The 14672-nt window shown below is 51.5% G+C and overlaps 1 protein-coding gene across 1 annotated transcript; it reads left to right on the top strand.

Annotated features, from left to right (window-relative positions):
- The first annotated feature begins 4689 nt into the window (after positions 1-4689).
- LOC117841790 (uncharacterized) lies at positions 4690-5556 on the top strand. Its single transcript, XM_034722242.2, has one exon. It carries the CDS (start codon positions 4793-4795, stop codon positions 5321-5323), a length of 531 nt encoding a protein of 176 aa, XP_034578133.1. The 5' UTR covers positions 4690-4792; the 3' UTR covers positions 5324-5556.
- The last annotated feature ends 9116 nt before the right edge of the window (positions 5557-14672 follow it).

Raw genomic sequence — 14672 nt, 5'->3', positions numbered from 1 at the left:
GAAGCGCTTCTTCTTCGCTTGGAGCCTTAGAGTGTGCTGAAATTATCTCGGCGCTGCTCACGCGCGATGCAGGCGCGAGTAGCTTCCGTTGGGCCGGGCTATTTCACGTTACTGATTCTGTCACTGGGCCTGAATCGCCAGTGGGCTAAGCTCCTTGGAAAGTTTATTTTCTCCGTTCGTTCTGGGCTACAGAAATGGGCCGCCATCACTCTAATGCAGCAGGCCTGAAGCAGAACTTTGATGAGAGTGCGAGAGGTATGCAATTATGCAAAAAAAAAAAAAAATGTTGTCAAGGAAACTAGGAAAGGTTATAAAGAACAACAGGAGATCATTGAACTTGGAGTCTTGGAGTAGGTTTGATGCATCTGTAAATGCTTCATATGATTGATCAAGCTTCGAACTAGGTGCTGGCCTGCAAAAAAGGGTTTTAAAAAAACGCACAAGGAATTCATAAGAATTTTCGAAGGAATTTCCTGGTGGACGATGAATATGTTGGCTACAAGATAAAAGACCAGCGCCAGTATAAATCAGAAACAGACATCGTGTCAGGCTGTCAGTGTTTGTTTTACCCTTGCTCATCCTCGTGATCTACGGTCCGAGGTTAATTTTAATTTTTACATCTCTGTCGCCGGCAGGTTACGATATCTGCCACTTGGTGACCTCGCTTTGGACGAAATTAATTTACACGTCTCCTGAGGGCGGGATATCAACCGCGATGTTTCCTCGCACCCGGCCATGTCGCTAGCTACTACTCGTATCTACTTGCGCTACGGATGTCGCCATCTGTAACTTATAATCCGGTTTTCTTTTACCGTTAACCTTGTTGTTTTCGCCGCCTACGCGTGCGTGGACAAAGTCAAGGGAGACATTAGTCAGCTGTCGCCACTATAAAAAAACGGATCCGCAGGGACGCCCCGTTTTTTTTCTAAGGTCAGGTGAAATTGCCATCCGCATCTACAAAATCATAGCGGTGCTGTAGCATGTAACCCGTCCCTGAAGAACCATTTGCACGGGCGGGTCTGCAAAATGAGAGCAATTTCCAAGGGCGGGACGGCAACAATCGTCCCCCAGAAATGATCTTTCCAGGTTGTCACCCGTCCCTGGAAATAGCCTCCATTTGTAGGGGTGGGTGACGCCATCACCTGCCCCTGTTCTCTAGAGGCGGGCCACGGAACGAGCGACAAAACAGTCAGTTGGGTCTCTTCCTCCTCCCGATAGCACAGTCACTGCTCGGGGGAGGTGTTGTCCAAAAATCGAAAAAAGTGAAAAAGGTGGGGGAAGATTTTCAACGTTGTTTCCTTGGAGTTGGAGCTTATAGGAGGTAAGTTGATGCTAATTCCTTATCTTTTTTAAGCTTATTGCATAGATTTTAGTCTCAAATGAAGTTCCATATACCTCTAGATAGATCTAGATCTCCAAGGTGTGGATTAGCCATTTGGAGCTCCATTTCCCTCAAACTTTTGGATGAAGTTAGGTTACAACTTATGCTTCAAAAAGACAATGCTAATTCCTTCGTCTTGTCTGGAGCAAAGCAAATTTCATATTAACAGTGGTACAGGTACGGTGCAATTTGTAAATAATCATGGATCTATAATCACGATTAAACCCAATGCCTGAATAAGCCGGCGGTGCCATGAGCGAGAAAATGGAGGATACGTGCCGTTGCGCCTCGGCCAGAGCTTCACACACAGACGAGTAAGCCCATCCGTGCACAAAGAAATTAAACCTGCAGCAAATTAAAGAAGAAACGGATGATTAGGGCCAGAGACGGAGATAGAAAAGCGTTGCACTGTTGATGCAGAGCCTGCCGACTCCGCCATACATGGAAATGAAGAGGTGTCGAGGTCGATCGAGCGAACCTGTTGAGTTGCTTGCCGCGACGAAGTGGGGGTGGCGTAGCACGTGGCGCCCGGGGCGTGGCTGTGGCGGAGCGGGGCGTCCTTTTCGCCGTGGTTTGGTTTGGCTATCTATCTAGCTAGCAGCTGATGACCTGGCCGGAATAACTCGGCCGACCGACCGACCCGTCGTCGTTGCGGTTGCCTCGCCGACCAGACCAGTTCGAGCGGCGCGCGCTCGCGTACGTGCGCTGTTTAGTCTGGAAGCGCGCGAGTGTTCTCTTCTCCCAAATCTGTCCGGCGTGGTAACGCGGGCGCGATCACACTGCTCGCGCGCGGTGGAAACTTCGGGTCGCGTGCCACGTACTGTCCCGGCGGGTACGCGTGGCGCGGCTGCATGGGTCGACGTGTGCTTCTCACTGCGATTCGCCGTGACGACACCGCCGGGTCATTTGGGAAAACTGACCTATGGGTCGATGCATGTGCTAAAGGTAGCTTAACGTGCCTCCGAATTTCAGATGCATCCGACCCTCAGATTCACGTAATCTTCTCATTGCTGCAACCAACACCAGCTTGTTATTAATCAGCCAAACAGGTATAAGCTACGATTGGCACGGCCGCCGCATACGTACAATGCAAAATCCACGAGATAGCACTAGGCTCTAGCTGTCCGGTACGATTCTCAATATACTCCATCACAACTACTCTCTCCGCAGGCACACATCCTGACATCCAGCTCAGTACAATTAATTACGAGAGTCGGCCGGCTAACAAATAAACCCCACGAGCTAACGAGCACGATCATTCGATGATCGACCAACCGAAGCTTGTGCCCCCAGGTCTAGGTACACCAATACAAAATGCCACGAATTAACATACGGACAGAAACGCCATATGATTGCAGATCCACTGCTTAGCCTGCGCAAATCATAGCAGCCGGTTTGTTGAGTCGTTCACCGATTAGTTAATTCATCGTATGGCACCCTAAACCCTAAATTATACAGGTCTAGCGCTTAAAGATAGGCCACGAGCGGTGTCCCGAATCTAGACGGCATGCTGCTGTGCAGTAGCAGTAAAATAGCGGCATCCATGCGCTGTCCCCGCCGGCCGTGTCCCCCCCACGGCCTCCGCTCCGCCGCGCTGGGATGCCGCGCGCATGCGCTGCGCCTACGGGCGCCCGCCACGCAGCCCCGCGCCCCTCGTCCCGTTCTGCCACGCCGCGCGTAGCCGTTGCTCGTCGCTCGTCTGCAGGCGATGGGCCTGCGTGCATGGGCATGGGCGCATGTGCTCTCCGTCGTCGTCTCGCGCGTGCCGTGGCCCGCCCTGCGCCCGACACCGCGGCTAAAACTTAGCTCTGTCCAATGTCCATCGGGTCATCGGGAGGCGTGAAAACAACTTCTGCCATGACGGGCATGTTCTGCTGTCCATTGTTCACTGAGAATCGGTGGTGCTGGCGTGCTGCTATTGATCGACGGCTCTGTTCTCGTGCTCTGCACAACTCTTACAGTCAGCAGAATGAAACGCTAGAAATGGAGAAAAGATACTGCACAATTTAGCAAAGATTAGGATAAAAAGCAGACAGGGACGGCCATGACATACTCTATCAAGCTTAGCCAAATATAACAGGCCATCATACCGCGCAGGTGCGAGACTGTGACTGTGTACGTGAACAGAGCCAGCCAGCCAGACCAGACCAGGACCCGATCGATCATGCGACGCTTGTGTGGTGCCTGCCACCGAAAGGGAGAGCCACGCTTCCTTCACGCGGACTCCACACAGCCCCCCGAAGCGGATAAAGCAACGTCTCACCTTTCTCTAACCAAAAGCTCCGGCTCCGGCTGGGGTTCGCCGTCATGGCGACAGCAATCGCTAGCATCGGTCGCAGCCAGTGGCCATACCAATGGGCCAAGGCGTTCCGGTCACACAAGCGGAAAGGATCATCAATTCTATGGGCGGGGCGTAGCTCCGGCTCGATCTGCTGCTGCTGGTTAGCTGAAGGGTGGTGACAGTGATGCGGCGGTCATAGAGACCGGCCCGGGCGGCCGGCCATCTCCTGGTCGTTTGTTCGCGCGTCACGTCAGGATGCGAGCCAACCTGGCTGTGCCCATGCTAACGTTTCTCGGCTTCGTTCAGGACAAGAAGATCTCATCGCCTTTTCTTTCTGTGTGCTCCCTCGAGCTTTTGGTGTGCCGGGAAAATGTAACGTGCACCGGGATGAACATCGATCCGGTGGGCTGTGCACACCGGGAACGAGGCCGAACGTAGTGAATTCCAGCTGAATTGACACATGGGTGCCGTTAAAATAATAATTCGAACAAGTGAGTATGGTTTCCAAATCCAATGGACGTCGCTGGAGCATTTGTCTTTGTTTTTCTTACGTAGAAATCTTCAGACATTAGCTTAAAAAATAACTTGAGAACACTGTATGTATTCATTTTGGAAAAAGAAAGCAAAAGTTACATCTTCCCACGAGCATTTTCAGACACCCCAAAATCAAATTTACCAAAACGCAGCGAACACACAAGAATCCGCGAGAGGAAAGGTGTGGTACTGTGGTTCCATTGGACACAGCTTCGCATGAAATCCTAGAATCTCGCATGGGGCCCCCTACCCAATACCCATAGAGGTCGTTACCCTACCTCGATCGAATCCGGGACCAGCAGCTGCAAAGCTTTCCGGTGTGCTGACGGCGGGCCACACGAGCCAGCTGCCCCCATGGCGCCCACCGCTTTCACCTGCTAACCACGGTTAGCTCAACCTAACCGAGCTTAGATCTCACACCCAGACCACCACGCTTAAGTTACCGAAATGCCCCTGCCCGCTCCAACTATAACCCTATAAGTACCCCCTAAACCGCTCGCCCCTCAGTTTGCCCAAACCACCAGCCAGACCACTCCCTCTGAACTCTGAAGTCTGCGCCCAATTCGAAGCTCCAAATTGCTTGCTCGCGATCTCCCATGGCGGCGGCGGCGGCGACCACCAGGAGGCCAAGTGGGCCAGTTCTCTCAGCCGCGCACTACCGCTCCGCCTCACCCACGCGCATCAAGCTCGCCGGCGCCGGCGCCCGGTCACCGGCCGGCCAGTCTGTCAGCGTCTCGTCCCCTGCCGGCGGCGCGCGGAGCCGGCGGACCTGCATGTGCTCGCCGACGAACCACCCGGGCTCCTTCCGCTGCAGCCTCCACAAGGAACGCAAGGCCCCGCACGGCGGCCACAAGCCGACCTCCCCGCCGTCGCCGCCGTCCCTGGCGGGCAGCTCGAGCTCGATGACCACCAGCCGGCTTGGCGCGAGCGCGAGCAGGCGGATGGGCAGCGCGCTGGTGCGGATCGGCGCCGTGGAGGGCGGCGAGTGGGCGCGCCGGGCGCTGGCGGCGACGGTGCGCCCCTCGCCCGCCGCGCAGCAGTCGCAGCACCGGCGGCGCGTGGGCGGGATCCGCCCCCGCCCGAGCCGGCTCTCCGCTGTGTCCATGGCCGGCGACAACGACCAATAGACGCGCCGACATGTCGTAGACATAGCAGAGTAGTAGCAGTATAGCAATAGTAAATAGGAATCTCTATAGCATTATGTAACGCCGAGAAGCCAGTGGAATCAGGGGGTTTTGGACCCTGATCCATCGATCCAAGGAAAAACTTTCTTGTGTACATAGAACTCTATCTCAGCTAGCTGATGAGCTGAAGGAGGCCGTCGGTTTGGATGGATAAACATGAGGGAGGATTGGAGACATCTGAATTGCCCCAACAGTGGAGACCGCTTGTGTCCAGATCAACCCCTCCTTTCTGTTTCTTCTTCCGCGGCCTCATCTTCCCAGTTGTTGGGTCCGTCCGGATAAGCTCGGGCATCTTGAGTGCAGGTGACGCCTCTGCCTCCGCGGGCGGCCGTCGCGCCCGCCGTCATGCGGCCCCCGTGCATGCCAGCCAAGTCGGCGGGCCGCGGGCGGGTAGGCAGGTAGGCAGGCAGGCAGGGCGTGGGGATGAGGAGCCTTCCACCTCGTGGGCTCCCCGGCTCGAAGCTTTGCCACGGGAATACGGTGGGCGGCGCAGCTAGCCTTGCGTCACCTGCCTAAACAACTATGTTCCTTCACCAGAAATCAGTTAACGTTCGTGAATAATAATACTGTCGATGATACAGTTGAGAATTTGTGCTTCTTGTCCCATCATCTGGCCTTGGCAAGGTTTCCTTTGTTTAAAATTTGGAACATGATGTAATCCGAATTGCAAGATTCAAAGTCAATCACCTGCGAATCTTGCAGGATACATAAACCAGCAACACATGCAGGAGTACTAGCACGTACAGGCACAGACGTACTACTACTACTACGACTTGGTCAGACATTACGAGCACTACAATTTTCGAACCTGTACCTTCCAGATAACAAAAAGAAATCACTAGTGGAATAAACAAACCAGGTGCCGGTACGCGGTGTGGTACCAGCAGATTTCTACTAGCAGCGTAGTCGCTGCCGTCACCAAACAAAACCCTTGGAATATCTTGCACTAAATAACGGATTTAACTGAAGAATTCCGTCACGTCCGCGTCGATCCAGGCGCGCGCGAGAGAGAGGAATTCAACGCTTGACCCGTCAGTCAGAACGGCCTCTGATCGCAACCTGCCCGGACCAGGCCGCCCGCGACCCATCCCCGGCTCGCATCGGACCCGATCGTGTGCGGGCGGCGCGGAGATGGACTCGGCACCTGCCGCCAAGTTTATGCCACGGAACAGTGCACCTACACAGAGTACACACGTACAGAAGCCGCGAGGTTGCCCGGCTACGAGGGCAGGTCGGGCTCGGACCAACGCCACTGATTGACTCGTCTCTGACCAAGTACCCTACAATTTTGATCCGTTCCGAGCAAGAAGCTGCGGTGATTCTCCAAGATCTCGGGACAAGAACGTGCATGGTTCGTCCAGGGGCCAGGCGAGACCGAGACGCGAGCGCGACCGGTCGAGCCGGGGAGGAGGAAAGGATCGGCAAAAGCGCGCGTAAACGGCATGCGCCAGAGGCAACAACCGGTCGGTCCCACCGCGGACACGTGCGGCGCCGCCGCCGTGCGCGCGTGGCGACGGGGAGCCCGGAGTCCGGACACACGGCCGCCGTGGGCCGTGGCCGGCAGCCGCCATGTGCGCGGCGGGGACTCGGGTACCGTCGGGCGTGGCCGTTTGCTCGCCGCCGTGCCGTGATATGATAATTTTCTTTGGCGAGCCATGATGATGATGGCTTCCGATTCGTTTAAAAAGTTGGGTGACCCAAACGTACGGGCAAGCTTTTGTTTAGGACACGCACGTCTCAGGTTTTTCAGAAGGCATGGCACGCCGTTGGGTCGGAAATGCTAGTGGTCATCGATCGCTGTCAAAATGTTCATTTCTCCGTTGGAAGTTTACTTGTACATGGAACCGGCTCTATGCAGTGTGGCATTTCGTTTCCCTAAACCTCGGGCTCGGATGGAAGGAGGAGCAGGGACTCGGCACTGCGACAAAAAAGTCCATTTCCCTCAGGCTCAGGTCGGAAGACTTGGGCAAAGGGAGCAGTGTTATCAGGATTGACCTACTCACGACTCACCTGCATATGGGTTACCCCTCTAGGCAGGGTACAAGCGTTTGCTCACAACTGGGTCTAGTGTTCCGGCTTCAAACGAATAAGAAACGCTGTAGAGATTCAGACGGATTCGAGAACAACGGAGCTGTTATTTGGCACATCCAACAACAAACTGCCACTATTTCATTGTGCTTTTCTTTTCTTTTTTGAAAAAGAAACCGCCACTGTAGATGCAATGTCGCTAACATTGCTGGTATATTCTTGAGCACAGAAGGCAGCTACTCCCTTGGCAATTTACTAACCTGAGAGGAATGGACGGCGATGCGGAGTTGGATCAGGCCTTTCCATTTTCAATCTGACGATGCTCAGGAAGGGCCCTGAATTTTCCAAAGGAAACATCAGATATTGTTGTTGCCTGGTTGGTGCAGGGCGTTTGATGGCAAGTTTGTGAGGGAGAATGAGCTAAACCCACTTAAACTAACTGTACATGGGTGGTGATCCGATCTCTAACCACAGTTTCAACATGAACAAAAAAGAACGAAAAACCACAGTTCCCGTAAAGGCAGCCACATACGTGCGGAGTGAGAGTTCTCATGCCCCGCGTAAAAAGGACAAGAAAGGCGATCGAACAGTCGTGTACCACCAGACTCTGCTGCAGCAGGCGTTGCAGTGTCCTTCAGATCTTGGATCTCGTCCCAGTCATCACTCAAGATGTCATCGCAAAGTTGTGAACTCTGCTCCTGCTAGTGCGTGTCGAGCTGTTAGCCTGTTTCCCGGGCCGGACCGCGCTCGCACGTAAGCAGATTCGACCCTGCCTGCATCTCCTGGCATTTTCCCGCAACGTCTTTGCGTTGCCACTTCGGAACTGACAAGAACACCGCGTTTCGTCATTGTGATCCCCACGCGTCCAACTCTGGAGCTTTGCTTTTTTCTAATAACCCCTATCGTTTCTTCATTGAAAAGGAACTTACTCGAGAAGGCTTTGCAGAGCAAAGGCGGTTGCTACGGAATTTTGCCACCCATCGTTAAGCACCCGTATAAGTCATCTCCGTTGAGTTTTTTGGATCACTTAAGAGTTTTTTTAGTAGATTTATATCAGCTCTAACTGGAAAGAGCAAACTTAAACATCTTTTCTTCTTGGTAAGTACTTAGTTCAAATGTCATAATATAAAAAAATCCTTTTTTTCTAAACACCTCTCATGAGAACCCGGCAGTGCCGTTGTTCTTTCTCCAGGAAAACACAGAGAAACTTAACCCGTCGTGACAAGAACAGAATTGAAGCGGGCGGGCAAAATTCGTCTCGAAACTTCATGGGGGCCGAAGAGTAAACTCACATGCGCGCCGTTCCACACGCACACATAAAGAGCGTTGCTTTCGGATAGGTCTCATGGGTGTCCTGTGAACATGCACGTCCACACCGGAGCTAAGCAATCCACGCACGTACCCCCAACAAAAAAAAGAGAGAAAAAAGAAAAGGCAAGAACAGAAAAAAGAGGCGCTCACGTTCTCTTGGCAAAATTATACAAAAAAAATGGCGATCTCAGTTCTCAATCCCCACAACAAGAACAGCATGTAAAAAATAGAAGCTATTCCATCGATTCTCTCTTTAAAAAAACAGAGTACAAAGTACAGTACACATGGAGGAATCACCAGTTCGTCATCCTCATCACCGTACACACTATTCCAATTTCCAAAGTAGCAGAGCAGGCTACGAGTACAGTACAAGTTTTTCTTTTATTGCAACTATTTTCTATCGTCGATGCGTGCGCTCGAAATAGTGGCGCACGATCATCACTCGCCGGAGAACCTAGGAGCGCAGCAGGCGAGCCGCGGCGGCGCCAGGATCCGCGCCCGGCCGGCCGGCAGCGGCGGCGTCACATGTTCATGAGGCGCAGCCTGGAGGGGCGCGGCTGGAAGTCCCCGCTGCGCCGGCGCTGGCGCTGCCGGTCGCGGTCGGACGGGCAGCTGATCCTCTGCAGCAGGAGCGCGCGCACGGACCGCCCCTTCGCCGCCCGGCCCCTGGCCTCGCTGGCGCTCGGCGCGGCCGGCCCGCGGGGGCCGTTCCGGTGGCGGCTGCAGCGGAAGGACCCCGGGTGGTTCGTCGGCGAGCAGAGGCACGTCAGCTTCTTGTTGTTACCGGGAACGGCGGTGGATCTCGGCCCTCTGCCAACGGCGGCGGCGAGGGAAGGAGAGCAGGGTGCCGAGGCCATGTTCGTTGGTGTGGTGTGCTGCGGAACGACGCGAGCGGCGGTGTCCGTCGTCGGTGGCGGGGGCGGCTGCTTTTATACGCGCGAGACCAGGCGAATAGGCGATGCGACCGTGCGAGGCTTAAGCATGTGGCTGCCTTGCTAGGTGATTCGGCCGAGTCCATGACAAGGAAACTTGTTAACCGCGGGGCAAGAGGGTAAAAAGGTTGGGTTCGTTCAGTTAAATTTCGCGCGTAATTTCGCTTCCCTCTCTGTTCACTTACTGAAGCTTTTTTAAGCGCGTCGTTACGAGATGGAAGAACACTTTAATCTGAACTCGAGCAATAAACTATTGAAACGAGAGATTGCAGAGAATGTGGGCTGATGCTCGATCCGCATCAGCACGTAGTGGAACCGGAACCGAAAAATTCTTTCTTGATAGAATTCTTTCCATTTTTTTTTCGCTTCCGAATGCTTCTCCTTTCAATCTTTCTCGTAGCTGTTCTTTCCTGTCAGTAAGCACCGTCTCCTCCTTTCCGAAAGCGACGTGATCATGCACCGAAATTGGGCAAAAACAATTCGCAAATTGCTCTTGCCTTCCTTCATCAGTGGAATTGGGAAGAGACTTGCTTAGATGCAAGCACGTGGGTTTGCCATAAATCGAACGACCGCATTTGTCCTGTGACGCCGACATTTTTTCCGTTTGGGTGGCTTGCCGTGGGCAGCTGCATCGGCCGTGACTCGGAACGGCTTCCTTTCGTGTAGGAGTTGGGGCGTCGTGCGCCTAACCATTTGTTTTTTTGCGCAAGTGCACGCTCCCCATTACGTGGACTCCCTCATCCTCTGATCGTCCTGCTCCCATGAAAAATAAAGTACAAAAATGATTGCATGGTGTCATCTATCGACAGAGATGACACGGATGCCATGTGAGGAATCATCAAGCAAACACTGAAACACCACTGCTGATTCCGACCCTGATCCTGCTTCAGCTAGAAAAGTTAATAACCAGCTTTATTTTTTTGTTTCAAAAAATTCATTTCAAAAAAAATAATTCTTTTTAGGAATAATAAGTTAATTAATTGCACCTGGGTAATCCGATATTCTCGACAAGTAATTCTCAGAATATAAATTAGATCTCTGTCGATATCGACTTTGTTTAGGTGCTCTGGACGAGTAGGTAGAGTGCAGAGCACAATTCCACGGGTTTGATTTATTTAAATACTGGAGGTTAAGTCTATAATCTCGGAATCTTAACGTCAGAACTCAGAACACACTTCCATGAAAGTGACATGTGGTTTACTTAGTACCGGTACTATAATGCCTAGATTAGTAAGGGGGGGAAGCTTAATCGAATAGTTGCAAGTCAAATTTGTATTGTAGCCTGATAAGGATGACTGGATCATCAACCACCCATCTCTATCAGCCTGCTTGGTTTGACCTAGCCTAAATCACTAGGATTTTTATCCCACTTCAGTCACCATGCTTAACCACAAGTGATCTTGAACCATAGAAATGGTACCTGACACAGCGACACATACTTGTTCTTCGCACGGTAACTGCTAAGGCTGATCAAGTTAACCTTTACATCAGTATCTACTACTGGTTATCGAACCATACCCACCGCGGCACCGCGCTCACAATCTTGACAATGGAGAACAATAGACTAGTGTTGCATGCCATTTGTTAGGTCACCATCTTTCAAACTCAACTTGAACGACCTAAACCAAACATTTTTTCCTCTCACTTGTCCACTGCTGAGAATGGTAGTACTGGCAGTACCTTTCATACAGACAACAGCTTAATTGCACATATATGTCAGTTGTCACTTACCAAAGGCTTATCCAAAACAATGTTTTTCCTCTCTTTTTTTTCCTTCTGAAAAAAGCATCCAAACCCAAGAGTGATGATGATGACATGGCCGATATATAGGACCACCATATTAGTGCGGTACTAATGGTCAGCTAATCGCTTTCCAGAGACTTTGCTACTTAGCCAAGCCGGCCAAGCCACGCTTCCTGGGGAAGCCAAATTAACCTGATGGTAACATCTTAAGCCTTAGCCTGGAGGAAGCAGCCAAGCATCAGTGGACTGCGACGCTAACAACTTCCTCGACATTTTCTCCAGGCACAGCTGTGTGAAAATTACGTACACAGGGATCTTCTGCGTTAGTTCGTTTCCTGGATCAAGCCAGCTCCAACTTGATCGCCAAACAGAAGCAAAAACTGGAGCCTTCTGCGCTGCAGCAGAAGCAACTTCATGCATGAACTGTTGTTACCTGAAACTGAAAGCAAGAGAGGGGTTTAGCTGAGCAGTTCGTCTCCAATAAAAGTATAGGAAATAAGTTAAAAGGTTCGTCAACCAGCAAAAAAAATAGTATATGTGATTTACTACTAGTTGTAAGATAATATCTTTTTCACATGATGGTTTGTGCTGTCACTGACAGGGGAATCACCTGCATCCTCCTTATCGGTGTCTGGTCAATATCAGCAGTTTGTGAAAGATGGCAACAATTTTGCAAAACAATTTTAATCTTTCGTAAACATGGTACTAACAGTGCACAATGCTAAAATAATCAGTAGCTTTCTCGCAGGTTGGAAAGATCACGCTAAGATTTTTTGTTCTTTCATAATTAAGAGGGATATTTACAAGGCGATGAAGAATCACTCAAGTTCCCCAAAAGCCTTTAGATACATCAAAAGATAACCCCTTTGGCCACGAAGGGCCACTTTCCATTTTCCTATAACATGAATCACTATCATAAGAAGTCTAGACAAGGATTTTAGCTTTGTAGTTTCTGTTTCAGTATTGGGGTTTACAGAATGCAATCTGTATGCCCAGATATCTTAAAGTATGTGTAAACGAGACGAGTAATCCAAAGAAAAAATGGTAAATATCCAGCAGAACAGATTATCTTGAATGGATTAATTGCTACCTGATAGAACTGTACTACGTGCAATCAAGCGAAGGCCAATAAGAATTCTCCCCTTTGTTTGATACATGCCACAGCTGAGATTCAGCAATCAGCTTTTAGAAATGCTAATCATCAAGCAAAGCCAGATTTTTCATAAAGCTGCCATGGAAATCTGCCGACACGGGAGGAGTATCTATCTACTCCTGCTCGCTGAGATTTCACACGGTTAGTGTTTAGTGTAATCGTTCATCATGAGAAGTAACATCAGCTCAAAAGCGATTCAGATACTTCAATCCTTTTGCATTACATACCTGTGATGTACTCATGTACATGAACCGGCGCCGAGAATCTGGGCTGCCGAGCAGGATCAGATTAACTCGAGTGAGTAGTATTAGATTAGATTAACTTGAGCCCCTAACTCTGAAGGTGGGGATTTAAAGTCCATGCTTTTCAGTGGAGCCCGTGAAAGAGAGACGAGAAAACCCAGCATTTTAGCTTTTTTTTCTAAAAAAAAAGGAAAATCCAGCATTTTAATCGGTCAGGATACACTGCATCTCTCCTGTAGAACAGGAACCGAGATCAAGCATCTGCATCATGTGTTGAATGCAGAAACGAGCTGACAGGATCTTGCCAGACCGGCGACAGTCAGCCGCCAATGACAAGGCCGTGAGGAGGCGAGAGGACAACTCTGAACTCTGAACCCCGAACAGTGCACGGCTCTGCATCCTAGTGAGCTCCAGGCCGTCCATGGACCATTCTTCTTCTTCAGCGCCACCGATCTCGCGAGATCTTGCGGTGAAATATCACGACATTGATCTGTATCACCGTTTTAATGCAGCCGGTGACACCTTGTGCTTTTCTGATGACATGAACGGGAGAGCGTTGATCTGAATTCTGACGGGCATCTGGCGACGGCGACGCAGGCCCCCGCCATGATGGGTGCAGCTGCAGAAACGCATTGATTCGCGGTCGTTAGGGTAGTTGCCGTCTTGCCGACCCACCCATCGAGACGCCGATGGAATTTTAAACGAGTGAATGAACAGATAAACTTTGCACAGCTGCTGCTCGTAGAAACGGCACTGCACTTTGCAAACGGGACAAAAGGGCAAAAGTTGCTGGAAACCTTCAATTCGGGATCGTGGCAACTCAGAGACACGTCGGAAGTAAAGCAAGTCCAGGTCAGGTCGGCCATTGACCGTGCCTTTTCTCTCGAGAGGAACCCTACCCTACGCCTCTGGGATCTGACTCGGATCAGCTCAGCATTGCCTAGTCACCGCGACGCGGACATGTGCTCGCAATGCAATGCATCCTGGACGACGGGCAACTGGGCGAGGCGTCAGTCAGAGAACTGGCTGCCGATAAACATTATTATAAAACAAGGAGAAGGATTCAGTCAACTCATGAAGTACTCGCTCGCCCCTCTGCGCATGCAAGTGCAGCCGGTCATTAATCGTGCGTGGCTAACCAGTTGACTCTGGCACTGCCGCGCAGCATTAGGACTCAGTGATACGGATGCCGCTGCCGCCGGGAAGCTGCGGCAGAAGTTCATGTTCCGGGAACGAGTAGTGTCGCGGCAGGCAGCTACCAACCACAACCAGGGGCAAGTTGAGACGTGCAGCCTGCTGCAGGAACAGCAGGTGCAATGCACCTGTTCCTACTTGGCTGGCGAGTTGACTCTGGCGCTGGGTACTGTTCGATGGGAATCAAATCGGTCGGGCGCAACTTCAACTTGTCCATCTTTCTGCACGATAGTGCTGCGTGCGTACGGATCGAGGGCAACGATGAAGAACCGAAGAAGCCTCAATGCCATTTACCAGGTTCAAAGGCTTGCAGCTTTGCAGTTGACTCCGGCGGAGCGAAGCTCTCTGGGCTGCTCGTAGTAGGACTGGGCCTGGGGCAGCTTTCTTTTTCTGTTCTCGTATGGGCCTTGATGTCTGCAACGGGTGATTGCGGGCCTGACTCCTGACCAAGAAGAAGGTTGTGCGTTACATTACCTCGCCGGCGGCCGGAGACGGAGGCGGAGAGGAAGAGGCGTAAGCGACGTGGCAAGTTCATGTCGCATGCGCAAATTATAATACTCCCGGTGCAAATCGACCCGCCGACAGTCGCAGCATTACGCGTCAGTATTAAGATGGGAACCTCAGCTAGAACCAACCAACGAATAGAAATTCCGCAACAACAGCAGCGCTGGCCATACACATGCAGGAAA

This window comes from Setaria viridis, chromosome 1, assembly GCF_005286985.2.
Source record: "Setaria viridis chromosome 1, Setaria_viridis_v4.0, whole genome shotgun sequence".
NCBI lineage: Eukaryota > Viridiplantae > Streptophyta > Magnoliopsida > Poales > Poaceae > Setaria > Setaria viridis.
Note: the sequence above shows the minus strand (reverse complement) of the source record. Positions and strands in the feature narration are given on the sequence as shown.

Coding starts and splice junctions, on each gene's coding strand:
- LOC117841790 (XM_034722242.2), top strand. CDS start 4,793: ATGGCGGCGGCGGCGGCGACCACCAGGAGGCCAAGTGGGCCAGTTCTC.